The sequence below is a fragment of the Hylaeus volcanicus genome, chromosome 7, assembly GCF_026283585.1.
Source record: "Hylaeus volcanicus isolate JK05 chromosome 7, UHH_iyHylVolc1.0_haploid, whole genome shotgun sequence".
Taxonomy (NCBI): domain Eukaryota; kingdom Metazoa; phylum Arthropoda; class Insecta; order Hymenoptera; family Colletidae; genus Hylaeus; species Hylaeus volcanicus.
Window position 1 is genome coordinate 5,339,226 of NC_071982.1, and position 13,717 is coordinate 5,352,942.

General features: G+C 42.6%; 2 protein-coding genes across 4 annotated transcripts in view; one reads left to right on the plus strand and one right to left on the minus strand.

The window, feature by feature from the left end:
* Positions 1-13,717, minus strand: part of LOC128879715 (neutral ceramidase) — a 30,688-nt gene that overhangs the window by 13,218 nt on the left and 3,753 nt on the right. For all 3 annotated transcript variants that reach the window (XM_054129122.1, XM_054129123.1, XM_054129124.1), the window contains exons 2-7: positions 12,022-12,204; positions 11,437-11,580; positions 10,918-11,094; positions 10,470-10,597; positions 10,197-10,395; positions 9,917-10,123 (exon numbers count right to left, since the gene is read on the minus strand). In XM_054129122.1, the coding sequence (XP_053985097.1) occupies positions 9,917-10,123; positions 10,197-10,395; positions 10,470-10,597; positions 10,918-11,094; positions 11,437-11,580; positions 12,022-12,168 (1,002 nt within the window). In that variant the 5' untranslated portion in view covers positions 12,169-12,204. The remainder of the gene's footprint in view (positions 1-9,916; positions 10,124-10,196; positions 10,396-10,469; positions 10,598-10,917; positions 11,095-11,436; positions 11,581-12,021; positions 12,205-13,717) is intronic.
* On the plus strand, positions 3,413-8,988 carry LOC128879716 (cuticle protein 7-like). Its single transcript, XM_054129125.1, has 3 exons — positions 3,413-3,517; positions 5,849-6,112; positions 6,932-8,988. The coding sequence occupies exons 1-3, from the start codon at positions 3,509-3,511 to the stop codon at positions 7,214-7,216; spliced, it is 558 nt and encodes a 185-aa protein (XP_053985100.1). The 5' UTR covers positions 3,413-3,508; the 3' UTR covers positions 7,217-8,988.

The following is a 13,717-nucleotide window of genomic DNA, read 5'->3' on the forward strand; positions in this document are numbered from 1 at the left end:
GAAACCATTTTTAATGGCGTCGTTGGCGTGGGTCACTCGAGACCCACGCTGACATGTGAGGTCTCAATCTCGTACCTTCATTTACATATCTTTCATTTTTTAAATGAGAATTAAACAAACACCCGATATTTCAGGCGTAATTGTCACTACTGCAGAAAATAACTTGTGTACAAAATACGAAAAGCCCTAAATTGACGACGGGGACCTCGTTTAATTCAGCGCCCGCGAATTTCGCTGCTACATATGCGTATGGTGATTTCGTTAACGAGGCGTGATGCAATCAACGAGACTGGCTCGGGCAAATATTAATATTACACGTTGGGGTGACCGGCCGTAGCACGAATCTGTAATGTCATGTGCGATCAAAGTGAATTTGACACTCATATTTTTAAAATTTTATTAAAACATCAATCTGTCAGTTTCGAAATTAATGCCAATTTATAGTTCGTCCCGCGCTATTACTTTAATAAATTGGTTTTAGGTAACATTAGTCAAAGCTGAAGAGGCTGTTGGTAGTTGAAGTTCATTATTTGATAACTCCATTCGAGAATAAAAAAAAAAAATTCGATAAACCCGACGGGAAAGTAAAAGTTTGATATGACGAAAGGCGTTGAAGGAATGTCTCGACGCTTTGCTCACGGATCGGCTCGAGTAACAGGTACTCTTCTTTAATGACCCTTTCACGCCGGCTGAACATGAACGTTATCTACTTTAACTGGCCGTAAAGCCCGTCCTCGCCTTGACAAGGTCCTTCTTCGGGATTGAACGACTTCCAAGTGTTTCGCTACAGCGAAATAAAGAAAAAGAAATCGGATCCATTCGAAAGATCGTTCGTTACCAATGGGACTAGTCCAAGGTTTGGCAACGTTAGCTGTTATAAGACGTTTTTGCATCAGACCAGCCTGGTCTACGGAATAATCCTTCAAGGATTTCTTTCTTTAACGTTCTTAGCTTGGAACTCGAGGAAAAACCGCTAGGAGTCATGGATGTTAACCGCATCTTTTTCTATTTACTTGTTCAACGGTTTCATTCACCAGAATGGAGTTGATTTGAAATTTCCGTCTGTATAGTTGGCAACTATATTTTATAGTTCAGCTTCTACTAACTATTCTACTATACTAACATTTACACACGTTTTGAACTATTGTATGACACAGTGTTTGTTATTGGATTATTATTCGAAGATCGGGATCTTCTCGCTTAAGAATTATTAACGGACAATCGTGTACGTTCACATTTGGAAGTCACGTGGCCGATCGAATGACGTCACGTGACGAGGATACCCATCTTTATGCGAAGTCGCGAAAAAGATACAAAAGATTGATCCAAATCTCGCCGTTCTTATCCTCGCTACGTTTCGGGAGTATTTTTATCTCTGTTTATGAATCACTATGCGCGACGAGAATACCGAATCGTTTCAATGAATCTTATTTGACTTGTATCGTGATACATAACCTCCTATTTCGCTCCAGTGATTAATGGCGACAGTCCACGGAACTCCATAGAAACGTATTTATTGAAAATGAATTGCCCTAAACGAGACCCTTCGCGAAATTGTGAATTTGGTTTACTTTAGAGAGTAAAAAGAAAGTTCGCACGCGTTAAAAAATTGTTTACCTCTTAAACGCTTAAATAGATATAACAGTTCGCTCTTGACCTGGTTGGCTGCGATAAACGAGCGAAATCGTCGTTTTTGCATAACGACCATGCATAACGTCTCATAACGCGTGAGAAAACAGCGTCATTGGTTCAGGTGGACAAACGAGCTTTGTTGGGTGAATCGTTGCGTCATTTGAGAGCAGCCATGGACAGGACCGAGCTTTCGTGGGATTATATCGCGATAATCCCCATTTTCGTGAGCCAACTTTTAACCCTGACTAATGCCCATATGTCATCTCCATCAATTAGCAATCCCGAAATCTCGGAATTTATTGTACAGAGAGTGTAAGCCTTCGTAAAGTCCTGAATTCATATCGAAACCTTTTGGCTACCATTTCGAAACCGTTCGAATTTTAGGTGATAACCGTTTCCAGGTTTGTGACGTGTCAGGTGTACAAACAGTCTGGTACAGCAGAGGTTATACGTGACAAAACTCCCGCGACAGTCTTCCCACGCGGTCGCTATGTTTTCAAACCACTCAAAAAGAAGACGGCGAGACCACCCAAACACAGTTCACTATGAAAGATTCCAACAATTTTGGGCCAATGGCTATAGTTAATTTAGAGCACGGTGTTCACAGATTGAAAGAAATTCGAGTTACCTCGGTCTGGACCTAACCACTCCTCGCCGTTTTATTTTGATGAAGATCTGTTTGAACGATATACAGAAACAAATATTTAAAACAGCTAAAATGCTCGTGTTACATTCAGACTACTGACGAGTAACAAAAGAGCGAATGCCTAGCCTTTGTCGACGTCGCAATCACCCAAGAAGAAGGGCATCATTAGAGCCTAGGGAATTATTTAGCCCAGTTTGCAATTGCATCGAGCTCAACGCGTCAGTGAAACGCACAAAGGCGTATTAACCATGCACTGAAAATGTACAAGGGGAGCTTTGTTCCGACTCTCCTAAATATTACGACACATCCCAACGTAACAAAGCTAACCACGCCTCTTTCCTCGGATTTATAGTTGCAACTATACTTCATCATTTGGTTTATAGTTTCAACTATACTTTATGATTTGGATTACAGTTGCATTTATACTTTGCAATTGGAGATTATAGTTGCAGTCATACTTTTATATTGGGCTCCATAATTACAACTAGGCTTTATAGTTGTTCATTATAGTTGTGGTATATAGTTGCACCCATACTTTATGACTTGGTTTACAGTTGCAATTATACTTTGCAATTGGAGATTCGAGTTGCAGTCATACTGTAATATTGGATTTTATAGTTTCAACTATACATTATAGTTGTTGATTATAGTAGCGGTATATAGTTGCAACTATACCTTACAGCTGTACGTACGTGTGCAACAGAATAATCGCAATAACTCATCCAGAAAAAATCGTACAGACGTCATCTTTGTTCAATCTGCTTGGAAAAATATGCACTTCGCTTTGTGTATCACCTTTGCGACAATTTACAAAGTTAATCCTCCACGATCCCAACTAAACGACTATACTGTTCGCACCTTCGTACCGTGGTTCAAAACCAGACAACCATACCCGATACTTCCCCGCAACTCTCGAATACTGACCGGAAGTCGAACGAGCGCGTGTCCTTTCCCTGGCACTCCGTTGGAAAAATCGGCACGTGGACTGACGCTCATCTGTCGGTTGTCTTCGCGCAGGAAGAAGAAGAAACCAACACAGATCGGAGGAGGAGGGAATGGACGGGAGGGAAGGTGGTAGGAGGACCGAGAGCTTTTGCCTGGAACGGGACAAGTCCGGCCGGGTGGGAGATAGATATAAGAAGATCGTGCTGGAATAACGGCTATCAGTGAGTATCGTGCTGTTTTCGCATATACCAAGTTAAACGGGATCACCCCACGAGTCGAGGAACGATGCTGAAGGTACGATGTCCGTTTAACACCGGGGGATATAAACTGGCGTGTGCGTGCGTGGGCGGGTGCCGTAAGAGGAGTTAGTTCCTGTCGCGGCAGCTGGGATTTTCCAGGAACTTTTTTTATTGGGCTTCTCCTCGTGCTCGTTGTAATTCCACCCTGTACCTCGAGCCTTCCTGTCTGACTTTTCCTGCTCGAACTGGGTGTGTTTGGACACTGGGTAGAAATTGGAACACTGACGCCGCGGTGGGCCGTTAATTTGACATAGCACGTGAGCTGTGAGCTTCGATTATTCAATTTGTGTAGGTAACGTAGACAGTCTTGGTTGTTAGTTAAGTACAAGGGGTGTTAGTTAAGGTTAGCATTATTCTTTGGAGAGTCAGAGACTAGGCACAGTCTTCAGATTTGGTGTAGGGAGCGTTCAACCCCTTATAGTAAGGGCTACGTGTAAGGATCCTTAGAAAGGGAGTCGACTGTCTATAGGTTGGGCCATGTTAGGAAATCTATGCATTTATGTCAATTGCCTTTGTAGACCAACACACATCCAGTTGGGAACGTGTTGATGGGGGCGTTAGTTGATCTTAGCATTCTTCTTTGGAGAGTGAGAATCCAGGAAAATCTTCAGATTTAGTGTTGAAAATGTTCAAACCCTTAGTAAAGGCTACGTGTAAGGTTCCTCGAACAGGGACTCGACTGCCTATGGGTTGGACCATGTTAGGAGATCTATGCATTTATGTCAATTGCCTTTGTAGACCAACACACATCCACCTGGAAACGTGTTGATGGGGGCGTTAGTTGATCTTAGCATTCTTCTTTGGAGAGTGAGAATCCAGGAAAATCTTCAGATTTAGTGTTGAAAATGTTCAAACCCTTAATAAACCCTATATATAAAAATCCTCATAAATGAAATCGATTGCCTATGGGTTGGGCCATGCTAGGGGCTAAGAATCTTCCTTCCTAGAAAAGAGTGTTCCACATAAATAGACCACTTCTATACACTTCTATACCTTCCCAAACGAACCTTCAAAATGCTATTGTGATTGTCATGTAACGAATGTCTCGAAAAAAAAGCAACAAGACTATCATAGATAAGGTTGCAGCGACGACAACCAGGTTCTTTTGTCAGGCAAACGATACTCTGATGGGCAAAACGAGCAACGTCTTTGCGGGTTACCTTTGGAATCCACACAACGCGATAGCTTCGACCACTTCCGCGGATTCGTATTGGCTTACGGAGCAAGGTCGGTGTGAAAGTGGAAAGGGACACTTCTCTCGGGAGAAGACACGCGGGTGATGCGAAAGACGAAACGCGAGAAACTTTCTCGACGCGTTCGATGACTCGAGTCTTCCGTTTGTCGAACTTGTGGTTGAAGAATGGTTGAGAATCATGCTAGTTTGGATGTTCAAGCCCAGGGTAGGCTTGTTGAATTAGTTGCTGAGGCTCTTCATGGCGAGGTGCCAATCTTATTGAACTCTGTGCGATGGGAATTCCGGGATCATGTCGCTGCCTGTGGGTTGGGCCTGTTGGTCTATTAGAGCAGTTGCTAAGGCAATTTATTGGCCAAGGCGAGATCTACCGACCTCTGAGTCAAGACCTCATGTCTGTTTTCTAAGCTACTCAGGTTCAACAGTCGTTAAGCTGTGAATCCTGTCGAGTTAGGATTACTTTAACCTTGTTTCACACAGGTTAAACTGTGCTACGTCTATGTTACAATCCTTGATCGCTGACTGATAGTACCCGAATCACCCGTCCTTCCATTCTACTTAAAGGTGTAACAGAGAAGATGGTGTCACAGTTATGACAGATACGCTGCCCGTGAGAACGAGGTGAAAAGCCACCGAACCATTTGTCCCGGAACGACAGTTTCCATATTTTTCTAAAGAGCAGCGTTAACTGCGCCATATATCCAGCGAACCTTAAAGGGGAGGATCGCTATTACAAAACTTGCGTTTATAGTGCTCGTATTAACCGTCGAGATGCTTGCCCATAATCTCCTTCGCTTTACGACCCATTCGTACATCTGATATACGGACTCTGCGTGGTTAAAATTTTCTAAGAAAATCATGTTTAACGGGAAACCGATCACGCGGTGACCCCCTTTGTCGCGAAATATATTGGTCACGTGCTTGGTGGTCTCTCTGAGGCACCCTGAGGACTCTCAAAAGAAGAGACATTACTTTGAAATGTTCATTCTCATTGCTCACTGAACAGACATCAACTAGATATTAATTGGAAACGTAAACTGTAACCATTTCGAGTCGGGGAGAGAGTACTATGTGGATCCAAATTGATTTGTTTAACTCCTAAACAGAGCCTAAGTTTGGAATTTTAAATTTCAGAATTTGTGCTTGGTTTGCGTGACGGTTGCGTGCTGCAACGCCGTGGTTCTAAGCGGTTACAACGGAGGTCACGGGATCAGTTACAGCGATTACGAGGGCCTTGAGGCGTACTCGGGTCTTTCCGACTATGGAGAACACGCGGTACTGCCAACGGTAGCGGTTCCGGTCCACTCGGTTTCCGCTTTTCCAGTGCACGTGGCTGCGACCCTCGATCACGGGGCGCATGGCTACGACCATCATGGTGACCACGACCATGATTACTACGTAAGTGTTCGTTCGAAAGATTGTGGAGGTCCTCTAGTAGAAATGGAGGCGCTATAGTTCGCTATGGTGGCGCTGTAGTTCGCTATGGTGGCGCTGTATGTCACTATGGTGGCGCTGTATGTCACTATGGTGGCGCTGTAGTCCGTATGGTGGCGCTGTGCGTCAGTATCGTGGCGCTGCACGTTTTCCTAAAATCACTAACCTTCCATCTTTGAATTTCCATGCTTTCTGGACCACTTTTTAACCTCAGTAATATTCCACGATATTTCTGCCCTTAACCAACAACGTTAGAATAAAATCGCAAGCAAGCTCAAGCAAATTGCTTAACAATTGGGCCTAATTTGCATCGGATATTGCGCGGGACGTCCGTCAAAAGCGCGAATAACGGGCGTGACTTAATTTCCAACCGCGGCACCTGTGCTTTAATTGAAATTCTCGACTGTGAAAAGCGACGCCCGGCATAAGAACACCTTCCGTGATGTATCTCATTGTCGCAGCCGTTTCCGCGACACTCGTCGTCGCTTTCACGCGACGTCTGCTCGTTACGACCGCCTTAATATCGGCGTCCGGGTGTTCGTTACGTGGATCGTTACGAAATTTTCACGTGGGACAAAACATCAATTAAACTACTTGAAACGTGCAATACGGTGTTTCGATCCATGAGAGTGAATGATTTATTATCCCTGGCCCGTTCACTCGTAACTCATTGCACCGGACTACGCAACAATAGAAGTTAAAACCATCCCCGTTTAATTTCGGATACTTTCGAATCCTTGCGGCCAGGCTTAGTACCGGTGTTAAATTTCGCTTGTATTTCAGGCTCACCCCAAGTATACCTTCAACTACGGCGTCCACGACCCCCACACGGGGGACGTGAAGACCCAGCACGAGGTTCGCGACGGAGACGTCGTCCACGGATCCTACAGCGTCAACGAACCCGACGGCAGCGTCAGGATCGTCGAGTACACCGCTGACGACCACAACGGCTTCAACGCTGTCGTGAAGAAGGTCGGTCCAGCCATTCACCCGAAACCCGTCCACGTTGCCAAGTACGTGTCACCAGCCTACTACAACAGCTATGACGAATACGAAAAGCACTACTAGACGCCTAGCTAGATCTCGAAGAGGGCAGAAACAGGGTCGGTGACGATTTCGATCTCGTTAAACCGCGCCAATGATCGAACAGGGACATGCCACGTCTCCCAGAGGTCAGCACCGGGTATCCGAGACCGATACCACGATCCTGCTGACCCTGGACAGCTGTTCCTAAAGGCTAGTTTAGATGTCAATTATCCGAATGTCCGAGACCCTCAAAGAAAAATTCGAAAACTTTTTTGCGAATTTTTTTCCGGGGTCCTGTTCGTCGATCGAGCGCCATATACAGGGTGGTTCGAGGGAACCCTATTTTATAAATGCAGATGAGCAGAAATGTTTGGTTCTAGTTTCAAAAGTCAAGGTTGTCGAATTTTGAAGTACCCTGTATATCGGGTTTGATCGAGACGAAATCGGCGCGAACAGGTGTTCGTGATGACGAGTAATTGCGAGATATCGATAAAAAGTGACTGAAAAAGTGTCCCGCGTATAGATTCTCGTACGTCGAAACCACCTTCATCGGTGCACGCGTTTACGATTCCTCGAGACGATTAGGCAGTGAATATGTAAACGAGAATTTACTGTTCCTTAACTAGTAGAAAGCGGGGAGAAAAAACTGCTCGGGGTACCTGAAACTTGCTGAAAAGCCAGACGAGAACTTTCCATTGCGTTCCGTTGGGAAGTGGAAGATGGCGCGGAAATTAGGCGCCGTTTCTTTTTTTTGTGGACAGTCGAGATGAGAATGTGCGATTAGAAGGCTTACGGAAGGTTAAAAGCGTGTTAAATTAAAATCGTTGGACTGGGGAACGGAGAAACCCGAACAGAATCTGAATTTAGAAAAGTACGGGATTTTTGGAGGTTAGATTTATCAGATTAGAGCTTAGGATAGATCAGAGATCGAACTTGGTAATGTTTTCTAGCTAAGGTTAGTAATATAAGTATCTTAAGTTGTTCGATTGTAACGTTCTATTGGATTGAAACATTAAAAATTCGACAATTTTGCTAGTTGAGTTTGCAAGTTCAGCGCCGTCTGGCGGGCAAATCAGGAGCATAATCGTTTTACGCGAAGGGTGTACCGCGAGAGAACAACTCGAATCTATTATTGTCTTAACTGTAAAGTATTATTAAAAATTTTCTGTAAATAGAACCTAAGCTTATACTCAATAAAAGCGATTGTATAAAATTTTGTTCGTTGTTTAAGATTCATACGTCATACTTTGAAAATATTGATGTACAGGCGATAACGGAGCCACTTGGGGTTATAGAGGGTTAATGAGGCGAAGGATTCCCCGCAGCTCTTAACTACAGCGGAAGGTTTTCGTTTTAGTAAACAAGCCAGCGAAACGGGAGATAGATCTGGATCGCGAAAGCGGGGTCGTCGAGATGAAATCTGCTCCCACGTCCGTTGCTATCGTAAACACTGTATCGTGCTCAGCATTTTTCCCTCAGATCTGATTTCGTTCACGTCAAAGCTATGCTTTTAGTTCGACTCTGCTAATTTTTGCAATTTTTCTGACAGCAACTCTTAATATCAAATTATTTAGTAATCTCGGGCAACGATAAATTAATTCTATTTTGTTATAATATTATAATATAGCACGCTGTACATGCTTCTTGGCACAACAATAGAATCCCATCAGATAAAAAGAAAATCGTGCAAAAAGCGAGTTCCCTGTTTTCTGAACAATCAACGCCCGAGGTATTTGCACCTACTGTTTATTTAACTTTTAATTAACCGCGCGTTCGCCAGCGGAGCGCATTTAATTCACTCAACCGATCGCTATCTCAGCTCAACCCGTGATTTCGTTTGTAGTTATCTTATACGTGCGAATGTGTGCTCGCGTTCTTTTTTAATGCGTTCCTGGTTCTAACTTTGTTCATTAACAGACACCATGTATTCTAATTGCAGGGCTTCTTACCAAGGAAGCGTAAAAAACTGGAAGTCTCGTTGCAATTAACCATTCTCTCGTTCCACAGTCGCTGTTTTCAGAGATGAGCAAACTTTAGCCCCATAGTTTGAATAACTTCATTCATATTATAGTAAATTTCAATTGTATCGTATTCATAATCTTAACTATCCAATAACGACTAATTTTCTAATCTTAAATTTCCAGTGTTGATAACCTCAACACTGGACTATAACCTGGTTATTCTGAGACATCCGGTATGTAGGTAACGAAATCAGTTCCCTATGTTGACAGTTAAACATAGCGTGCCATAGGCTATCCGTTAACTGGAGCATTAGAAGCGAGATATATCGACAATATTCATAGTGTTCTGTTGGTAATAGCTCTGCTACTTCATTTCGACGCCATTGTATACGTTATAACAGATTTCCTTCCTAAGGATAACCGAAGGCAAGTTAGAACTAGAACGTGCCCCGAATGGGTTATATTGTTCCCTAGAAATTGTTCAAGGACAAGTTCTCTCGCTGAAAGGTTTAATTAATTAAAGGACATAGATGTCCGCATTAAACGACTCGCTCTATATAATATCTCCTTGAGAATGCAATTGCTTTTGAAACTGTTTAACCACTACAGCGTTTCCTCGTTATAGGAACGTCTTTGTCCCTCGATAAAACGCTCTTGAGAGTCAGAAATCGACTCTAGGAATAAATTTGGTTACCTCCCTCGTTAAAACGTTTCAGGAGGACCTGAATCTGGGCGTTTTATCAAGGTTTGGTTGGATAAGGAGAAAGGAGCCGTGACTCACCCACGATTCCTTGAAGATCTTGTTGGCAATGATGCTGGTGCTCTCGTACATGTCCTTCCCGGGTCCAGACGCGAAGCACATCTCCTTCTTCCCGGAACAGGTGTATTGCGGCGAGCAACTCTTTCCTGAGAATTCGCATTTTGGACCACGAGTGTTCGGTGAAACGTCGCCCAGATTGGTGGAGGCGAAGGCTGCCACGAATGGACCCTGACGTAGAGCGAATTAGGTGTCTAGTCATAATTATTACTCCTGATCTCAACTAACGTGTCTACTAGCTCACCTTGCCGACCAGAGCATCCCCATTCACGGTTTTCTCGAAAAGAACAGAGGCGTAGCCGACGTTATCACTGGACACTAGATGATTGGTGTTATTCATGCTAGTCGGGTGCACCGCGAACCAGTTAATGACACCCAACGGTTTGTCGTCTGCTCCAATGAATTGGATCTGCGTCAGCTTCTTATCTACGTCGTGTTTATATCTGAAAACAAGAGTAACCAATTAAGCATTGAACGAGAGGATCGCGGCTCGACTCGTCAATATGCCGTTACTCACTTATCTCTTTCAGACTTTGGGTTATTGAGGTACGCAGAAGGACTTCTGTTGATATTGGCGCCGAGCACCTCTCCGTGAGCGATGAAGATTCGACCTGGCACTACGGCGTTGTGAGCACGTTCGATGCTCTGGAATATTTATCAGTTTTATTAATAAATTTTAATGGAAGTGCGATTAAAGCGTTGGCGAAATTCTTGCGATGAAAATGAGTACAAACACGACCCCTTTCTGATTAGTTTTAGCGCGTTAAAAACGCGATTTTGTAATTATGGAATGTTGAAAATGGGCTCGCCGAAGCACGTGAAATAAAAAGTGGTCCGAATTGGGTCGTGTTTGGATTCGTTTTAATCGGGAAGGTCTCGCCAATTCGTCGATAATATTTTTATAAAGATATAAGGTAATAAAAAATTTAGTTTGTAATAATAAGAAAAGATTATACAACGATCACCTTTGTTATTCCTTCGACCAGAACATCGAACGTTTCCTTAACGAATCCAAATATTGTGAGGTCGAACAACATGTCCAACATGTAGCCGCCTGGAGTGGAATGCGAGTGCGTGGCGCTTATCATCACGTTCTTCTCCGTGTACGTATTTCCGAACTGTTTCTCTAATTTCTCCAGCACCTGTGACGACATCGAATCCGATTAACACGAGAAATATTTTCTGTAAAATCGCGGGAATACGAAAATAAATAACGTAAATGCCAGTGGACTTCAGACTCGACAAATTAGCATTTTATGTTCGCCCGGTGAGAGATTCTAGATGTAACTATTTATTACTTATTTAATTGTATTCATTTACAAAATTATAAACGATGATTGAACGATCACTGAATAAATTAAATATTTATAACATCGATCTTTCTCATGTTACGAATAATTATTCAATTTCTTCCGAAGCTTTAGTTATTATAAATGGAAGAACGAAAGATGAAGATGGAAAAAGAAACGAGACTAGAAAATCACCGCCTGTCGAACGTCGTTTCCTATCATGGCGCTGTCCACGCTGACGAAGACGAACCTCTCATTCCCATCGTCGATGACGAAGGCGCGGGAGAATGTTCGAAGATGGAGTCCTGATCCCTTCTGATCGATTTTCGCATAGCCCATCTGGAAAACAAATAATCTCTTCCAGTCGTCGCCCGTCACACGGAAGAAAAGACACGAATCTTCCGCTTACTGCCCTGTCGTTGTTTACTCTACTCGATAAACATACTTTTTTGTTATTCCGTTCGATAGATACATGTACATTCGTTCGATCTGGTAGAAATTATTTTAAATTCTCCTCTCAAGATAAACATTGAAATTTATAAAATTAATTTACGTGGAACTCTAGTCATTTAATTATTTCAATTAGAGTTTGCATGTAAATACTTTCGACCACCTGCCGTCCCATTATCAGATTAAACACGATAACGTCAAGACGGAACGCGAGCTATTAACAGTATTTAACCTGAGCATCACATTCAGATTAGATAAGCACTGTTCATTGTTTAGAGTTACACTTGTAATATAAAATCAAGAAAATCGTATCAGCATTGGGGTACGAACAAAATTGATTTCAGCAGTGGGTCCAGTGGTGTCAGCCCTGCCCACGCCAATGCTGTAAGACGCATGCGCAAAAGGCATCGCGATCTGCAGGATCCAAAGCGAGATCAATCCCAGGATCTGCGAACGTCTGATGGCTGATGCCTCCATTCAGCTTTCTGGGCCCTGCGTGTCGGTCCGATCGCGCTGAAAGCAAAGAATTAACTGTGTGTCATATGTTTTCGTTTCTCACGGTTAGTCGCGTTGTTGCCAATCGGCGAGATAACCGATCGTTCCGGGAAGGTGAATTTGTTTTACTTTTATCCCCACCCCCACGTGACATCATTTGTACAGAATTTTTACCGGAGATTAATTACGAACGAATGAAAAATACTAGATACAAATTCAAAATTAATTCACTGGTAATGTCAACAGGGTCGATTTTCACTGCTGCTTTCGCGACTACTTCTGTGGTTATTAACGAGGGAATTGGAAGGAATGAAAGCACTTGAACGCGTGTTATCATTTTGATCGAGCAAACGCCGCCACTATTTATTTTTTCGTCTATAACCTTATCGAAACATATTTCGTTCGTATTACTGTTAATGCACTTACTCCTGAGAAAACACACAATGTACAGGGTGGTTGATATGTTCGAATTATGCCGACATTTTTACGAAAAAATTAGAATAAAGAATTCGATACAATAATTTAACAAATATCGAGTAAAGAATATTATGCAGAGTCATTTTTTGAAGAAATTTTCGAGGTTAATTTCTTTATCCATATTGAAAGAATGAAAACAGTCTACGAAATCGAGGGTGGATATCCAATTCGTTGCGTAAGCAGCTTTCAGCGAAATCCGTTTGTTTAAGTATTAAACTTGTATCAAGTTTATATATTATAAGAAAACATATTTTTATCGTTTGGGCTCGCCTCGAGCAGTTCTCGTCGCCGTCGCAAAAAATCGATAAAGGTTGAAGTTCCTTAATACGCGTATAACTTATTAGCTGTGTTTTATCAGCGTCGACTGTTTCCAGAACACAAGGTTCTGAAGGTTCTGAATACGAAAACGAGAATCAAACAAAACACACGAAAGTTACAGGATAAGTATTGCGAGATAAACGAAAGATGAAATGACCAAAAGCTGAAAACTTTTTGGAAAAATCGCATAAAGATACTCTGCTGATACTATAAACGTCAATTAATGTCCGATCGGCGCTAAAAGCATACTCTTGTTATGTAATCGCAGCTTTCGATCGTCAAGATAAACGAAACATAACCTCGACGTGACTCGACGAAGTTTCCTCGGAGGATGAAACTTTCCCGAGGCTTTTGGAAATCCGGATACTAGTCAAAGGTTATAAAGACACTTTCGACGAGCATTAAAGCTATTTGGAATGTGCTGGAGCAAGGAAGCCTATTAAGCAAAGCCACGCTCTCACCACTTTTCCTGCCACAACGATAAGAGAGTTGTGAAAACGTAAAGCCTCGAAATATCAAATAAATCACCTGGGACCTCCACGCTACCAACTTCTCAATAATCTCTGCTTGGGTAAATTCGAGAGTATAATTATGAAGAATCTCGAGGATATTTAAATGAACACAGAATTTCAAATATGTGTGTTTGTGATTCCCCTGTAACTCCTGCTACATTTGTCTAATCAAGTTGAAATTTTGATAAATTGCTCCTCATATTCTAACAGAAAGTATAGTTTAT

What these genes read in the sequence shown, in the direction of transcription:
- LOC128879716 (XM_054129125.1), top strand. An exon ending in ACCACGACCATGATTACTAC is followed by an intron (nt 6,113 to 6,931) that starts GTAAGTGTTCGT and finishes CTTGTATTTCAG; the next exon opens with GCTCACCCCAAGTATACCTT.